The sequence below is a fragment of the Octopus bimaculoides genome, chromosome 17 (genome assembly GCF_001194135.2).
Source record: "Octopus bimaculoides isolate UCB-OBI-ISO-001 chromosome 17, ASM119413v2, whole genome shotgun sequence".
NCBI lineage: Eukaryota > Metazoa > Mollusca > Cephalopoda > Octopoda > Octopodidae > Octopus > Octopus bimaculoides.
In genome coordinates, this window is record NC_068997.1 from 27,090,522 (window position 1) to 27,108,798 (window position 18,277).

Below are 18,277 nucleotides of genomic sequence, written 5' to 3' on the forward strand. Positions count from 1 at the left end.
TAAAAAAACATGTTGATCGTCGTACAAAACTATAGCTGAACTGTTTACACAAATAATCACGTGTTTTCACGAATGTACTAACGAGATTTGCTCAGATATTCTCATTTAAATATGAATAGGTGATTATGGGCGGTTTTGGGCGGCTTGGTCACATGAACCAAAATTTTTTTCGGGCGGCTTTGGGCGGTTTGGTAACGAAAGGGTTAAAGGATAGATCAAATTTTTATTACACCAAAAGGTTGAGAAATTTACCATCTCTCCCTTTGCTATGTCTGTCCTGTACCATTTGGGTACACATCCCCACCCACCTACTGTCCCTTTATAATCTATCCTCTCTCCTCACAATGTCGTCATACCCATAACTGAAAGGAAATTAATTGGTTTCTGCATACTAAATATCTTCCTTCGCCATACTTGTACCACCTATATCCTGCAACTCCTCCTTCCTCCTATATTATAAATCATCTCCTCATCTGCCTAGCAACAGACATTTCTTATTTGATACATGTATTGTATATGTCAAATAATTTTACTATGTATATGTTTAAAAAAAAAAATTTTTTTTTTTTTCCAGGATTTGACTTCAGTGCTGGAATCACAAATGAAGGGCCTATCAACATCTCATTCAAGAAGATCTAGCATTGTAAGATTTCAACACACATTTATTTCTATGATATTGCATTGTCTCAGCTTTTCTTCTTTTACATATTAAGTCCATCTTTCAAGCCAAATGACCAAGAAACAATGTGTGTGTGTACAAAAGCACTGGCATTAGGAAGGGCATCCAGCTGTAGAACCCATGCCAAATCAGACTAGAGTTTGGTGCAGCCTTCCAGCTTGCTAGCCCTGGTCAAACTGTCCAACCCATGCCAACATGGACAACAGATGTTAAATGATGATGATGTGCTTTTGTATATTTATGTATCTGTGTGTGCATATATATATTCATCTGTGTGTTTATATGTATATATATATATATATATATCTTTCTCCATCATGTTTTAGCCATGGGGTGAACTGTTCAGTAAACATATTGAAGAAGGTGTGAAGATTAGTGCTAATGCTCGTACTGAGGAAGTCAGTGGTTCTCAGGAAGTTGAAGCTGTCAGTGATGTGAGTTTATTTTTATTACTATTGTCTATTGCGATGGATTGACAAAATACCTTGAATTTCTTCCACCTCTTATGTTTGAAATTCTATTATTTTTTTAATTGATATTTTTCTTTCCTTCTTTATGAAATTTCAGAAGAATGAGGGTCCACTGAAGGATGTTGTAATTTCTGTCGCTCGCAAATTGAGTGCCAAACAATCTCTCTACAATGACATGGCTGTATCACTTGGTGCTGATTATACCTGGACCTATGATGACACATGTACTCATTTCATTTTCCAGGTAAGTTACCCACAACTTTAGTGAGACTAGAACTGTACATCTGTAGGTTCTTGTAATGACCACAATAAACTTTCAGCAAAAATTGTCTTGTGACAATTCTCTTTGGCATTTGTTTTGCATCGTGTATTTCCTATCATAGTATCTGTTGTAATTGTTCTTGTTTCACCTCAGATTTGCTCTATCAGTTTTGACCTAGGTCTACCTTAATTGAGCAGACTTTTAAACAAATGTATTCCTGCAATGACCATCCCATATCTTCATATATCTCAAGCCAAACTCCTGTCTTTTTCCTTCTAAATGTGATAAGTATCATTCGAGGGTGTTTGGCTGTTAATTTTAGCAGCTGAAGTGAAGCTCCTCATTAGCTTGTTTGTTGTTGTTCTTGTGTATGATAATAAGGAAAGTCTCTTTTCAATGGGAAAATTCTTTAAAAAAACTTTTTTACAATGCAGGGCAAACAGAATGACATCAACAGAGAGTTTCGGTTGGCTCGAGATCAAAAGAAAATAATTGTTTCACCCTACTGGCTGATCATGGTTTGTATAATTCTTTTGTACACTGTAACTCAACAGCACCACCACAGCCCATCTGTGTCTTCTACATCTTCCTTTTATGATTGCTTTACACCTTTTCACCCAACTACCATCCTTCATGTGCATCAAATGTCTGTACTAGTGCAGTCTTCTGTCTTGCATGCTACAATTGATTCTTCCTCCTTATGTTATACACTTCAACATCATTACTATTTGTTAGGTTTACTTTTGTTATTGTTTAGCCCAGTAAACATATGATTAGAGATGTTCCAACCATAACCATCTTGCTTTTTATTCAGATATAGAACATCTGCTGTTTTATGTCCTTTTTGATCATGTTAGGATGTGATATAATCCTTTAGCATTCAGTTTGCTTTCTCAAATGTATTTCTTTATTTATTTGCATTATTTTGAATTACGTATTACCTTGTAGCTTCAAGATTTCAATGGTGTTTGTATATTTTTTGAATGACATTGTAGGGTAGGTGAGAGGTTGGATCTGATCAATTTTAACATGTTGATGGTGTGCAGGGTTGTTCAGAAGGGTTAAATCAGCTACAATGCTTATAAAAAAACATGAAAAAAAATTCTTTGTCAGGATTAGTATATCATTGGGTTATCAGTGAGCAGAAACATGACTGAAATGTCCAATAAAATTTTGTTATATAAGCACAAATGTGACTATGGTTGAGAAGTCTTTGATTCAGTCCCACTGTGCAGCACCTTGACCAAGTGTCTTCTGCTATGGTCCTAAGCTGAGTGAAGCCTTGTAGCTAAATTTGGTAGGCAGAAATTGAAAGAAGCTTGTCACATATGTGTTTGTGTGTGCCATACATATGTGTGTGTTTGTTTGTGCCCTAGTTTCGACATAACATGATAGCTGTAAAACACATCACTGTCATACAAGCAGTGTTGATAGTTTTTAGTTTTCTGCAAAAAATATATCTGGCCATGGAGAAATGTTACCTTGTTTGGAAACAGGTGAGAGTTAGAGACAAAAAGAGCAACCAGCTATAGAAAATTTACATCAACAAATTATGCAAGCATGGGAAAGTGGATATTAAATGATGATGAAACTAGAATGTTATTGGCCTTGTTAATGTAAACAATTAGTTGTTAATTACTAATCAAGGGGCTTGAACACTAGCTGATGTTTGAATGACGTTGACACTTGCTTACAACAATCACATGTTGACAAATCAAGGAAACAGCAACTCTCTCTCTCTCTCTCTCACACACACACGACAGGTTTTTAATTTCCATCTACCAAATCAACCGAAAAGGCTTTGGTTAGCCTGGGGCTATAGTAGAACACACTTGGCCAAAGTGCCATGCAGTGTGACTAAACCTGGAACTAAGTGGTTAGGAAGCAAGCTTCTTAAATACACAGCCATACCTGTGCCTAGCTCACCTGTGAGAAATTTAATGTATTACTCTATTGTATATTATGTCTTTCAGTGTAAAGAACAAAATGTGTATGTCGACGAGTCTTTGTTTCCTCACACATTTAATCCAAATTTGAACTTGGTAAGTCAATAGTTCAATAATATATTCAACTATATCATTAGTTCCTTTCTTTTAGTATTGAATACCTTGATTTTTGTAGCCTTTCTAATTTTTATTTTACTTCCTGATAGTGCAGATTTATAATGACAATGATTTGATGTTTAAACTTGAGTTTCAATGATTGTGAGGTTAAGGCATTTGAACTACTGACTACACAGTCCTGAATTACAGATTTTACTCCTATTAATGTGATGTGCCTCTGAGCAAAGTACCAAGCTTGCTTAGACTAAATACCTACCCCCATTAAATGTCTGAATATCTGTTTATAAATTTTTAGACTGTTTAGATCATATGTAGAGGTGGAAAATTCTTTAATATTTACATCTTTACCACTTTCTGATTGGTTTGATCTCTGATCATCATCGGCTGTCTTATTGCTGAATCAATACATATATTACTGAACTAGATTTGAAATAAGAGGTTTTAATTCTAGATTATAAGTAATGTTATTATTATCTTTCTTAGTTTTAGAAATATATGTTCCTAGATTGAATCTAGCCTGATTATAATGTGAATATTCAAGAATAAGACAGCTGGTGAAAATCAAAAATTAAAATACAGCATTGTAAGCTTTTTTTAAATTTTTTTTTTTATTGCTAAATCTTGGATTTGATAGTTTCAAAATATCAAAAAGATGTTCTACTCTGCAACGTAGTTGAATGGTTAAAACAAGGATGAATAACCAGATTAAAAACTAATTGCTCCAATAAGTAAATCATTCCAACTATATAAACATGGAAAAATATGTATAAAACAAAGAAAATATAAAATGAATTTAGCTTGACCAAGATTTGAGCTCAGAAGCTAGGATTTGACAGTCCAAAATCTTATCCACTTGGCTGTTATACTTCCACAGAATTTTAAATTAAATATATTAAGAACATTCCAAAATAGAAAAAACTTTAAAAAAGAAAAACTTTTACAGTTCTTCTGAGAAACCAAAAATCTACTGAACCAGAAACTTTAAATGTTTTGCTTAATATTTCAGCAATCTGTCATGAACAGCTCCAAAGAAACACCTCCTCGTAAGATGAGGTCTTCTAAGACTGATGTCGGTTCCAGTGCACCTGTTGCTAAAAAGACTCCAAGAGTCTTCAGGCAAGATGTAGACGCTGTTCCTGAACCAGATGCAGAGGAAGAAAGGATGGAAATAAATGCTTTGTTACCTATCACTACTGGTGAAGAATTAATGGAACTTGAAGAAACAAAGAAACCTGATGTGGAGAATGTGAGTTTTCTGAGAGTAGGTCTTTGTCTTATTTAAAAAAAATTATTTTTTTTTTGTTCTGTTACTGATCTTTCGTTGTTGGACTGCAGCCATGCCAGAGCACTGCCTTCCATTGGCAAAATGCTTTATTTGTTCTGGCTCTCTACACTCTTAGTTCAAATGCTATGGAGGTCAATTTAGTCAGTCATCCTTTCATGGACACTGTCAACATGCCAGTCACTAGCAATGGCTTGGTAAAATTATTGTTGCATCTGTGGAGATACCTTGCAGTATTTATGCTGACTCTATATGTTATGTGTTCATGGCTTGTAGATGTAATCTATCGTCCAGTTTAACACCACCAGTTGCATTTGCTCTATTGCAATTGTTCAGGCCAGGTCTCCAGATAACTTTCTCTCGCCATGCTTGAAACCCCTGGGAAAGTGCACACTTTCCTCTCTGACTAGACATCATTATCATCATGTTAACATCCACTTTTCCATACTTGCATGCGCTGGATGCAGTTTATTGAGGCATGTTTTCCACAGCTACATGCCCTTGCTGTTGCCAATTCTTACTTGTTTTTTTAGTAAGGTAAGATGAGTGACAGTGATACTCATTTACATATAATTGATGGGCTTCTTTCAGTTTCTGTCTACCAAATCTGTGCACAAGATTTTGGTTGGCCTAAGGCTATAGAAGACACTTGCTCAAGGGGACACACAGTGGTGCTGAACCTGAAGCCATGTGATTGGGAAGCAAACTTATTCTATTAATTAAGGTGGTGAGCTAGCAGAATCATTAGCATGACAGGCAAAATGCTTAGCTGCATTTCGTGTCTTTGTGTTCTGAGTTCAAATTCAGCCAAAGTTGACTTTGCCTTTCATCTTTTCGGGGTCAGTCAGATAAGTGCCTGTAGTGTTCTGGGGTTGATGGGATTGACTTGCCCCACCTGTCCTAAAATTGCTGACCATGTGTCAAAAGTTAAAATCAGTATTGTTGCATTAATTGTAGTAATATATTCTCTTTTTTTTTCTGAAATTTTTATATGCAGGTTGTTGAAATGGCTGAAATTCAAGAAGCTTTAAATAAAGAGCTAGAAAATATTAAAGCTTCTGGGTAAGTGATTTTTTACATGTCTTCTTAGGCAGAATTGTTGGTGTTTTACAAAATGCATTGTGGTGTTTCTTGTAGGGTATTTGTTCTGAGTTCAAATTGCACAGAGGCTTGATAAATTAAAGTACCAGTGAGGAACTGGGGTTGATATAATTGACTGTTCCTTTTCCCCAGATTTCTAGTCTTGTGCCAAAATTTGTAAGAATCATTTGTTGTTATTAATTAATTTTTCAACATCAATAAAATAAAATACTAGTTGAGAAGCTCAAAATTCCTGGCCTTGTGTCAAAATTAGTAACAGTTATTAAAGGTGGTAGTTTAGCAGAGCCATTAGAGCATTGGACAAATATTTTACTGTTTTTGTTCGGGTATTTTATGTTCTGAGTTCAAATCCCACTGAAGTCAACTTTGCTTTCGTTCCTTTCAGAGTCAGCAAAATAAAGTATCCGTCAAGTCCTAGTGTCAATTTAATCCTTTTGTTAACTTATTTTAGGAGAACACAATACTTTTGTTTCAATTAATTTTGAATGAAGAATTTAGTAAAATAATTTCATCATTATTAAGATGATGTTTGGAAAATAAACTAACATTTAATTTTAACAGAAAGTTTGTATTGTAGAACCAGAGTAGTCACAGATAAGTTGGTATCAAAGGGTTGATTAATGAATGCCTTCAAAATTACTGGCCTTGTGCCTATGTTTGAAACAATTAATTGCTGACTTTGTGCCTAGATTGGAAACATTTATCATTCTTAATTCTGGTTGACAGTCAATGAGTTGGCAGAATCATTACATTTCTTTCCACTCTTTTCTTTCTGAATTCAAATGCTGCTGCAGTCAGCTTTACCTTTTATCCTTTCAGTATTGGTAAAATAAGTACCATTTGAGCATTGGAGATAATGTGATTGACTTAGCCCCACCCACTAAAATTGCTGGCCTTGTGCCAGGATTTTGAAGAAATATTGATTTTTTTTTTTTTTTTTTGTTGAATAGTTGTGCAGTCATATTTGCCACAAATTTCTGAACTAATTATTTTACATTAATTACCTAAATTATTATAATACTGATAGAATAAACTTTTTTTTTCTGCTCCTTTTACTAAAACACTACATTTCAAATGCTTTTGTATTTTGGCATCATATTTGGTAGGTACTTGTACATGCTCAATGAAACCAATAACAAGCGCTTTGATATGATCACTTAATTTGCTACAAATAGCAACCAAATATTTTGCAGAAGAAAAAGGCATATTGAATAATGTAATTTTAAGTGCACTATTTCTGAATAAAAAATGGGATGGTTATGGTTGGAGTAGTCATGGGTGTCATCATTAAGTCAACTGGACCGTGGCTGAACTGCAGTTCATCAACAACCCTCCTACACACACACACAGATTAAGTTATCTGAAATCATGAATTTAAAACACTTGGAGATGAGAAAATTAACAAAACACACACACACACATATAAAAGTAAATTTTTTTCTTTTTCGTTTCAGCTCAAGACGGTCAAAGAAGAGAAATAAGAAATGTAATGGTAACTTTTTATTTTTTTGTATGTGTGTTATTGACAATATGAATGACTGAAAACCAATTAGAGAGTAAAAAGTCATACATTGCATACATGTATGTATGTATGACACATGTACATGCATGCAAATATATATAAAAGCATCCCTTACATTATGGCTACATCAGGTTATGGGATTTCTTGCTAGCAGAAATTGTAAAGCATGACCTTTTTAATTTCGAGATATTGTCTGTAATTTTGTTTTTGCAGAAACTCAGATTGCATACTTTTAAAGTAAAAGTGATTATGTTTTTCTGCTTCTTTTTATTTTCCAGTAAATTCTTCCTGTAATGACAGTCTCAACAACAGAAACGCACCATATTCTACCAAAGTTACAGCCACAGGTATGTCGGATATTGTCCTATGTTCTTTGTTTGTATTTGTGTGTGTGTGTTTATACATTGATAAATGAAGGAGTAACAGGAAATGGAGGAGAGAGAAAGGTGTGTGAGCTGTGTAATAAAGGAAAAGAATTATGTATGCATGTGTGTATGTATTTATTTGTGTGTGTGTGTGTGTGTGTGTGTGTGTATGCACATATATATGCATTTACACATATTGTAAGACTACCACACTTATTTTCCACCAATATCAAGATTAAAATAATGGGTATGTCTGCATGCATGTATATTTGATACGCTTTTCTTTCAACACTTTACTGACACCTTTCTGTTCCTCCCTGTCTGTTTGTCTCTATCTATCTACCCCAATACTGTCCAATTAACCTGGATATCTTATCTACCATTCTAGGTAAAGCAGCAGAACAGTCATCCAAAACTTCTAGTTCGGAATCCTCACAGAGTGTCCAGGTTACGTGGTATGATCCAACAGAAAGGTTTGTTTCATGCCAATCTCTACCTACATCAAGCTGTATTTGTTCTTTTTCTTTATTCCATCATCTGCTTACCATGTTACACTCTACTATTGCATATCTGACTTTTAACATCTTATCCGTCACTTACAGACTCGAGATGCAGAAGGTTGCTGCTCAGCTGGAGCGTGCATATTGTCCCACTCAAGATCCTCTTGAGGGTTTCACAACCACAAAACAAGACTGTGATGATCAACCAACTAATGGAGTAAGTTGTTTTCATTGAGAGCTGTGGTCATATTTTAGAACCTGGGCCACACATTATCCATTTTAGTTTCAGTCTTAGTTTAAATTTTATCTTACAATATTTAATAGGTGCAGTTGTGGCTGTGTGGTAAGAAGTTTTTTTTCCCAACCACTTGGTTTCGGGTTCCATGTGGCATCATGGGCATGTATCTTCTATAGCCTCAGGTCTACCAAAGCCTTATGAGTGGGTTTGGTAGACAGAAACAGAAAGAAGACAGTCATGTGTGTGTGTTACTGTCTCCTTGCCTTGACTTTGTGCAATAATTGTAAATGAGTGCCACTGTCATGCCATCTTCTGTGAGAATGAAAATGTCTCCATTTCCAATCTTATGTGAAAAACATGCTTGGTCATGGGGGAAATATTACCTTACTTGGAAACAAGTAAGAGTTGGTGACAGTGAAGGCATCTAGCAGTACAAAATTTACTTCAATAAATTCTGTCTGACCCATGCAAGCATGAAAAAGTGTAAGCATCTATATTATAATGGAGAAAGCTACTTATTAATTAGGTATGTAACAGTAACTAAAAGAACACAATTATTAAAAGCTTGACCATCTGGAAATTTTTTTATAAATTCATGTTCCAAGAAATTTCCTGTAATTTGTGAAGTTTATTGAATATTTGAACTACAAATTTTTTGGTAATTTACATATTTGTTGCATTCACAGGGGAGTAGATTTTAATGTAATAAAAAGTGGCTAGTAGAAAACAACCCAGAGGGCGGTCTTTCTGCTAGTTGAAACAAAGATGATAATTGTTTCACATTTATTCTCTCCATATTGAGTATATGTTAGTTGGTTTAGTTTTACTCTATCTCTAGCTCTAATTCTAATTATGACAATAATCCTAAATCTAACCTTGATCTTAATAAGCTTTTTCAACCATAAACTTCAATATTATCTACAACATCAACTGTTTTGAGATATATATATTAGATTTCAATTTGTTGTAACCCTCTCTTTTACAGAATGGAGAGTTAAATGATGGTGGGAAGAAAATCTCCTCCAGAACATCCACCCCAGAACAACCTTCCATTGGTAAATAATTCCTTATATATTTTGGGAGCTCATGTTTCTCTTTATTGTCTCCTCTTAAATACATCAGCTAAAACATTCACAAGTTCTTCAACTAATTGGTTTTGTTCTTCAAAACTCTTATTTCATTTGTTGCAGTATTACCACTGTCTAAGAAATTAGAAACTGTTGCTGCCCCTCAACCAATAGAGTTTCTGTCTGATGATGACACCCAGGATAATGCCACTACTGGAACAATGGTAGAATCACCATACTTTTTATTATCTGGAATATCTCCCTCTGTGAGTATTTTGCAATTTACTATTTATTTTGAAACTGTCCTAGGGTCAGTGGTCAGTGCGATGCTAGTATGGGATTTACATATATACTCGACAGCTATTTCTAGGAAACTATAAAAATGTCAACAGTAGACGGTGGTCATAACTTGTTTAGTTACACGTGATTTTTTTTTTAATCAGGTGGCCTGTGTTCAGTTCTCACCATGGGAACATTAATGCCTTTAGGTGCAAGCATGGCTGTGTGGTTAAAAAGTTTACTTTGTAACCACATGGTTTTGGGTTCAGTCCTGCTGTGCAGCACCTTGAGCAAGTGTCTTCTACTACAGTCCTGGGCTAACCAGCATTGGTATTATTGTTGAAAGAGAAGTAATAGCAGTGTTTAGGAAATAGATTGTTGATGTATGTACTGGTATTGCCATCTAAAAATGTTAATATTGTCTGTCAAATACAGACCATAAATTGAAATCTTCTATAATACTGTTTACTGATGGTGGTGATAAGGAAATTTTACATTTAAAACTGTCCCTTAACCTTCAAAGGCTGGCAATTTTAATATCAGATGGAGTGCAAATTATGCTGGATAAAAAATAATAGGGTAATGGCAATTCTAAAATGAGAAATAAAGTATCTAACAGAGTAGATATTTATACGATTATATTATTGTATGTGTCATTTATTACCAGGAACGAGTGGATTATGGTGCTTTGATTGAGGAACTTGGAGGAACTGTCATAGAAGGACAGATCTATCATGAATCTTGTACACATCTTGTTATTGGTAAGTCTCAGTCTTAATTCTCTGTAAATAGTTTTGATATTTTCATATTCCTTGAATAACATGTTCTTATAGCAATTGTGACATGTTATTAATGTGAGATTCACATCAGATGTTCCATAATATTGTGGCAAATATAAGGTGGTGAGCTGGCAGAAACGCTAGCATGTTGGGCGAAATGCTTAGCAGTATTTCATCTGTCTTTACGTTCTGAGTTCAAATTCCGCCAAGGTCAACTTTGCCTTTCATCCTTTCGAGGTCGATAAATGAAGTACCAGTTGTGTAGTGGAGTCAATCTAATCTACTTGGCCCCTCCCCCAAATTTTTGGGCCTTGTGCCTAGAGTAGAAAAGAATATTGTAGCAAATATGAAATATCTTCAAAATCATGCCTGTTCTCTCTCGTTGTTATAGCAACTGTGATATATTGTCAAATTTTAAGACCTGCCTTCGCACTAAAGTCTACAGTACATCTTCCACTATATCCTAATAGTAGCTATTACAGTTTGTTTAACCTGTTAGCTTTCAGATTTCTCTGTTAAATATAGTGTAATGCTTATTTATTCACATTGATTTAAATTAGTCAGGCATTACCATGTAGCTTTGAGATTTCAATGACATGATTGTTTATTTTTAGAATAATATTGTAAGGTAAGTATGAGAGACTAGATCTGGCCAGTTTGAAGATAAACTGGTAGAATATTTTGGCCAGATGTGACCGGTTTAAATGCTAAAGGGTTAAGCTTTACAGCCCATGTTAAATGTATTTATAGCAACTGTGTTATATATTTTAGCTAAACCACTAAGAATTAAGATCATCATTTCTCAAATCTGCTAAAATTAACTAAATTTTTCACAAGCTGAGATTTTATTTTATTTATTAAGATTTCTGAATTTCATTATCTTTAGGATGTCCGACCAGAAATGAAAAGTTCTTGGCTTGTATGGCATCAGGGAAGTGGATACTTCATAAATCTTACTTTGAAGATTGTCGCAGAGCTAAGAAGTTTGTTCAGGTTTGTGCTTATATTTCTGTCTTGTGGCCTTCTGAACAAAGTTTAATACCTCCCTTTTTTTGTGTGAAATAATTTATTTCCTATGACGAGGTGCCAGAGCAATTTTCATAGAAAACAGATGTAGTCAATTGAATCAAACCTAATATATCACTGGTATTTATTTTGTCCATGCTATAAGGTATGACTGTTTAGGAAGTTCATTTTGCAATAATTTGGTTTCAGGTTCAATCTTGCCTTGTGTCATTTGGGTCAACCAAATTGTAATTTGCAGGGTGGAAACAATGCGGAGGTTGGTTGGTTGGAGGGGTTATCCCTGTTCTTGGGTATCTATTACCTGGTTTAACCCCCTGGAAGTGAATGAGAACAGTGTGCTCAATACATGCAGAGGATATGAGGTTTTTTTTATTGAAACAGAAATTGGAAGCTTGTCTTACGACTCGAGCTTCATACTATTGTGATCTTTGCCTGAAGATTGCAGTGGCATAAAAATTGAGTTGCAAAACGAACCGGTTCTGTGGGTGAATCACCAATTGTGAGTTACTTTTGTTCCTTCTTTGGGAGCACAACACAGTATGTAACAGAGGATGTAAAAGCCACCAGAAACATGATTCACCCATAGAGGCAATACTGATGTATTAAACATGTGTATATGTGAGAGTATACATACTCACATAATGTTGTTTTATCCCCAGGAAGCTAAACATGAATGGGGCAGTGTATCCACAGAAAGTGTCTTAGCCTCAGCCAACTCTGTTATGAAAACATTAGCAGCTTCAGCACAAAGATGGCGTCTCAAAATACAGGAACTAAAGAAGGTAAGTAGTGTATTGATGATTATTTGGTTTGCTTGGTTGCCCACTAATGTGTTTGAACAGTAATACTAAGTTAGGGTTGACAACAGGGCCTCTATGTGGTTGCTAGACTTGCTAGAAAAGGACATTTAAGTGTCCCTAAAACTACACACATAATTTGTCCTTAAAAAGGAACATCTTAGACTGTTGTCATCATCATCATCATCATCATCATCATCATTTAGCATTCTTTTGCCATGCTAGCATGGGTTGGATGGTTTGACAGGTGCTGGTAAGCCAGAGGACTACTCCAAGTTCCACTCTCAATTTTGGTGTGGTTTTTACGACCGGATGCCCTTTCTAACGCCAACCACTTTACAGTGTGGACTGGGTACTTTTTATGTGGCACGAGCACCAGCGAGGTCACTGAGTAACTTGCAAGGCAGAGATCCTTTGAGACGGTAGGATACTGGAGGAGGTAGCTTTGTGCCAGGTAATGTGAGAATAATGTCTGAATAAAAGCAGTGTCGTCATGGCTGGAAGACATTTGATCATAGCTTCATTGGAACATGGCTTACCTAGTGCTAAACAACAAGAAAGGACACATTAAGTAATGTAGTCCTAGAGACACTATGTCTAAATAAAGGACCGGATAGATACAGTTGATGATAGGTCTGCTAGATCAGGATAGACCTGTACAAAACAACAGCAAGGGAGGACAAATGAGGTAATGCAACCCTAGATATACTTTATCTGATTAAAGGACCAGATTGTCATGGCTTGAAAATCTTCATCATAGGTTTAGATCAGAGTATATTCCATTGCCTTAATAGTTTTCTTTCAATCACTCTGTTACTACATATATGTATCATATATCGGGGCTCGGTTTATTATGAAAATGATAGAAATCATTACTTTCATTATTATGTATTCTCAATTTATAATAATTTCTCTTTCTATTTCTTTTTTCTTTTTTTTCCTTAGCAAAGCCCAAAATGCCAAGGTGCATTTTATGATTGGTCTGTTATTTTGTGCACTTGTAAAAAGAAAGAAAGCAACTTTGAACGCCTTTTGAAGGCCGGTGGTGCCAAGGTTTTGTCTGCTAAGCCACCATTTACCAAACCAATTTCAGCAACACATGCCCTTATAGATATTACTAGAGCTGATCTCACTACTGTAAGTAAAGCTGCCTACCTTCTCATTTCTATTTAGTTGAAAAGAAGCTTATTCTATATGTTTATGTGTGTGTGTGTGTGTGTGTGTGTATATATATATATATATATATATATATATATACTCCTCTATTATTGGCACCTCCAACTCTGACTCCTCTATGTAAATATGTAAATAAGTGATTGTGGTCTATTTTACTGATTCCGACTCCCACAGCCCTGTTTACAACCATCATATAATGTCAGAACAAGGGTTCACACACACACACACACAGGCATGACAGGCTTCTTTCAGTTTGTCTACCACATCCAGTCACAAGGTTTTGGTTGGCCGTGGGCTATAGTAGAAGACACTTGCCCAGAGTACCACTACATCTGAGACCACATGGTTGGGAAGCAGATTTCTCAACCATACAGCTATGCCTGCATCCATTTATACACACATTCACATGGAATGGTGTAACTCACATTACTGGATCTTAGTTTTGTAGGACATACCACAGAAAATATAACTTATGGATTCAAATATACCATCCAATATATACTAAGTAAACACTACACAGTACACCTTTTAAGATTTCATATATATACAGAGAGAGGGGGGGTGTATGTGTCATATTCTAACATATATCTTTTGTTTATCTTCACAGAGTGACTTAGAAACCTTATTGCGAAACAATGTACTTTGTCTTCGTCCTGATTATATTGCTGCTTACCTTTCAAATGAAGTACTACAGTCACCTGATGAATTTTGTCCTCCTGAAGTCATTGCTTTAAGGGCCAGGTAACTATAGCTTTTAACCCTTTGCATACACAATGTACCGCCAGGTATCAAACTCACAACCTTACGATCATGAGCTGAATACCGTAACCACTTTTACCTAGATGTATGTGTATGTGTATGTTATATGCAAAGTGATGTGTGTATTTCACCATTGTAAGCAGGGCTAGCACTTGTATAGTTAATGTAATAGGTTGCCAACAGATATTGATTCATTGATATTAATTTTGATTTTTTTTTTTTTTTTTTTTTTTTCATTTAAGCTTGAATCTTCCAGATTCTGGGATGAGAAAAAGAAAAACTACCTTAATTGGTGAAGAAGCGAAACGAAACCGAAAACTGTGATAATGATTATTATTATTGATAATAATAGTAATAATGTTAATGTTGTTAGGGAGTTGGCAGAAATAGTAAAATGAGGCACTAAAATTGACTTTACAGTATTTAGGCTTGCCTCTCCATGTTCTGGGTTCCTTTCTTAAGAGAAGTCAACTTTGCCTTCCCTCCCTGTAATATACTCATGTCAGATTAAGTGGTTAAACTCTGTTCCTACAAATTTCTGATCCTGCTGACTATGGGTTAGGGTTAGGGTTGACTTTGCCTTACCATTCCTCTGAGATAGATAAAATATGGTATGATACCAGTTGTGGTCTGGGAAGTGACAATGAATTTGCACTCAAGTATTGGGAGAATTGATAAAATAAAAGTACCAATCAAGTATTGGGGTTTGGTTTTATCAATGTATTCCTTCACCCATATTTATATCTTTGTACTTATGTTAGAAATTATTGTTATTATTACTGAGGCAGCAAGCTGGCAGAATCGTTAGCATGCTGGACAAAATGCTTTACAGTATTTTGTCCATCTTTATGTTCTGAGTTCAAATTCTGTAATGTTTAACTTTGCCTTTCATCTTTTCAAGGTTGATAAAATAAGTACTGGTTGGGCACAGGGGTGAATGTAATCAATTTACCCATCGCCCTAAAATTGCTGGCCTTGTGCCAAAATCTGAAACTATTATTACTAAGACAGCAAAATGACAGAACTGTTAGCATACCAGAGAAAGTGCTTAGTGGCATTTCTTCAGGCTCTTTGCATTCTAAGTTCAAATTCTGAGACAGCCAACTTTACCGTTCATCCTTTCTGGTTTGATAAAATAAAGTATCAATTAAATACTGGAGTTAATGTAATCAACTAACCCTCTCCAAAAATTACTGGCTTTGTACCAAAAATTGAAACCATGATCTTTATTGTTTCTGCCCCAAGGGTGGCAGGCTGGTTGAATTGTTAGAGCGTTGGAATAAATGCATTGCTGGATATCTTTTTTTTCTTTGCTCTCTACATTCTGAGTTCAAATCCGGCAAGGTCAACTTTGCCATACATCCTCCCAGAATTGATAAAATAAAGTACCAGTCAAATACTGGGGTCAATGGTATTGACTAACCACTTCCCCTCAGAACTGCTGGCCTTGTCCCTAAATAAGAAATTCTGCCCCAAGAAGGCAGTAAAATGAAAGAAACAATAGTGATATGATCTACTCAAGAACTTTTAGCATTGAGCTTTACTCTCTTTACATCTTGAGTTCAAATCCCACTACAGTTGATGTAAAGTTTTTTTTTAATTGAGATTAATACCAGTCATATACCGGGGTATATTTTCACTAGACTTTGTATCCCATACTCATAAATTTGTGGCCCAGTACTACAGTAAGAACTCTTTATCATTATTATTCATAAGACAGTGGATGGAAGAATTGGTGGAACATCAGACATAATGCCTTGTGGTATTCAGTCATGTCTCTACATTTTGAGTTGGGATTATTTTTTGAAATTCTTCTGTAGTTGATACAATAAGTGGCTGTCAAATAATACCAGATTGATTTGATTGACTTCCTATTTATTTTAGACATGACTAATTTTGTGTGGCTGCAAAATCATATTTTTAATGTGTGTAAATAGCAGTTTGTTTTAAAAAATTGTTTTTAAGAAAATAAAATTTAACGCTTCAAGAATGTTTAACATTTAGCTTAGTAAATATCTTGGGGATTCTTGTTGTTATCTTAATATTTGTAGTGGTAGCCTTGTTTACCTACCACTCTCTGTATGTATGTATATATATATATATATTTGTGTGTGTGTATTTCTATGTTGTATGTGTATAAATATATGTGTGTGTGTGTGTGTGTGTATTAATGTATATTTTTATGTCAAGTTATAACAAAAAAAAAACCCAATCTAGTATTAAACTGAATTCAATGCTTTCTGTAATGCACATATACTTTCATTGGACATAGGTGAAAACTTCAAAATCACTGTCACCCCTCTTGTTGAAGTATAACATGTATATACATTATTTACATTTGACGGATATTTGTCCTCACCTTGTTTGTTGTTAACACAACGTTTCAGCTGATATTCCCTCCAGCCTTCATCAGGTGTTTTGGGGAAATTTCGAACCTGGGTTCTCATTCCTAGGGTATTTTTTGATGTTATTATTATTCAGGTCACTACCTGGAATTGAAATCGGAATCTTGGGGTTAGTAGCCTGCGCTCTTAACCACTACGGCATAGTGGTTAAGAGTGTGGGCTACTAACTCCAAGATTCCGAGTTCGATTCCTGGCAGTGACCTGAATAATAATAATAATAATAATAACATCAAAAAATACCTTAGGAATGAGAACCCAGATTCAAAATTTCCCCAAGTCACCTGATGAAGGCTGGAGAGTATATTAGCCGAAACATTGTGTTAACAACAAACAAGATGACAAATATCTGTCAAATGTAAATAATGTACATAATTCCTCATCTCTTAAATATAGAACTGTATTAACATATATATATTCTTTATTATTTTGTGATTCAGAATCTAAGTACCTGATGTTCACCCTGATGCTAGAAGTGTGTAGAGTTTGATGTATGTTTGGCAAGTGTGTGGTAAACAGGGTTGTATTACATCCAAACCTAGATTTCTTTCTGTCAGGCTTTCATTCAGCTTTACACATCAGTGGACTAGGAAAAAAATTATTCTTCATTTACTGTTGTTCGGAGGATATAATATGTCCATGTAATGTGTTGTAAATTTGTGTCTGAACTATTTGTGAAATTTGTGCTTTTCTGATTATTTATTCTAACTATGGTGCTCTCAGTTATCATTTTAGTTGATTCTGTATATACATGCAAGTTTGTTCCACCTGAATTTACTGCATTGTAATAACATATTCAAATTTAACAATGAGCTGTTAACTGAGCTCTTAATTACTGTGGATATCTCTTTTCATGTTTATACACCAATTCTCTGTATATAGATATGTCTTTATAAATTTGTATGTGTGTCTATATATGTATACATAACTTTGAAAACAATTCTTTGTTACAAAATGGGTTCCATCAACCTATTTATGACATTGTACCTCTGAAACTGCAACAGTTGTCCAGAATGTATAGAATTTTTTTCTTTTTTAAAAATCATTCATAGTTACATTTTCAATTCATATTTGATTGAATGTTCCCCATTTATACAAATATATGACTATGTGTGAAGTGTAAGAATATTGATACTTGTGTATCTGTAAATATATGCATGTACCTTCACATATTTATTCAAACCTTGGCTTCTCTGAGTTTTCTGTTCTTTATGATGATGATGACTGCCAAAATATTCTATTTTTGAAAGATCTCAGGGTTTCTTCATCGTTCATTGATCAGTGGTCCTGTGTGACAAAACATAATATTTATAGCATCTGTTGTTGAGATAAACAGCATGTATGTTTTTTTTTTTAATATATATATATATATAGTGTAAGAAAGGGAGGGAAGACTTAGTTTGAAATCCATCAATCAATAAACTATAGTATACATTTTAGTACCTTTTTTTTTTTTATGATCCAAATGTATGTATGCATATATATATATATATATATATACATATATATA

The 18,277-nt window shown here is 34.7% G+C and overlaps 1 protein-coding gene across 1 annotated transcript in view; it reads left to right on the top strand.

Moving 5' to 3' along the window:
• Positions 1 to 18,228, top strand: part of LOC106878481 (DNA topoisomerase 2-binding protein 1) — a 49,909-nt gene extending 31,681 nt beyond the window's left edge. Inside the window, exons 24-42 of the mRNA XM_014927700.2 lie at positions 575 to 643; positions 1,006 to 1,113; positions 1,247 to 1,393; positions 1,846 to 1,929; positions 3,385 to 3,453; positions 4,481 to 4,720; positions 5,754 to 5,818; positions 7,312 to 7,343; positions 7,658 to 7,726; positions 8,133 to 8,217; positions 8,347 to 8,461; positions 9,468 to 9,537; positions 9,673 to 9,815; positions 10,496 to 10,589; positions 11,494 to 11,600; positions 12,293 to 12,415; positions 13,376 to 13,567; positions 14,214 to 14,347; positions 14,608 to 18,228. Of these exons, the coding sequence (XP_014783186.1) occupies positions 575 to 643; positions 1,006 to 1,113; positions 1,247 to 1,393; positions 1,846 to 1,929; positions 3,385 to 3,453; positions 4,481 to 4,720; positions 5,754 to 5,818; positions 7,312 to 7,343; positions 7,658 to 7,726; positions 8,133 to 8,217; positions 8,347 to 8,461; positions 9,468 to 9,537; positions 9,673 to 9,815; positions 10,496 to 10,589; positions 11,494 to 11,600; positions 12,293 to 12,415; positions 13,376 to 13,567; positions 14,214 to 14,347; positions 14,608 to 14,689 (2,028 nt within the window). The 3' untranslated portion in view covers positions 14,690 to 18,228. The remainder of the gene's footprint in view (positions 1 to 574; positions 644 to 1,005; positions 1,114 to 1,246; positions 1,394 to 1,845; positions 1,930 to 3,384; positions 3,454 to 4,480; positions 4,721 to 5,753; positions 5,819 to 7,311; positions 7,344 to 7,657; positions 7,727 to 8,132; positions 8,218 to 8,346; positions 8,462 to 9,467; positions 9,538 to 9,672; positions 9,816 to 10,495; positions 10,590 to 11,493; positions 11,601 to 12,292; positions 12,416 to 13,375; positions 13,568 to 14,213; positions 14,348 to 14,607) is intronic.
• The last annotated feature ends 49 nt before the right edge of the window (positions 18,229 to 18,277 follow it).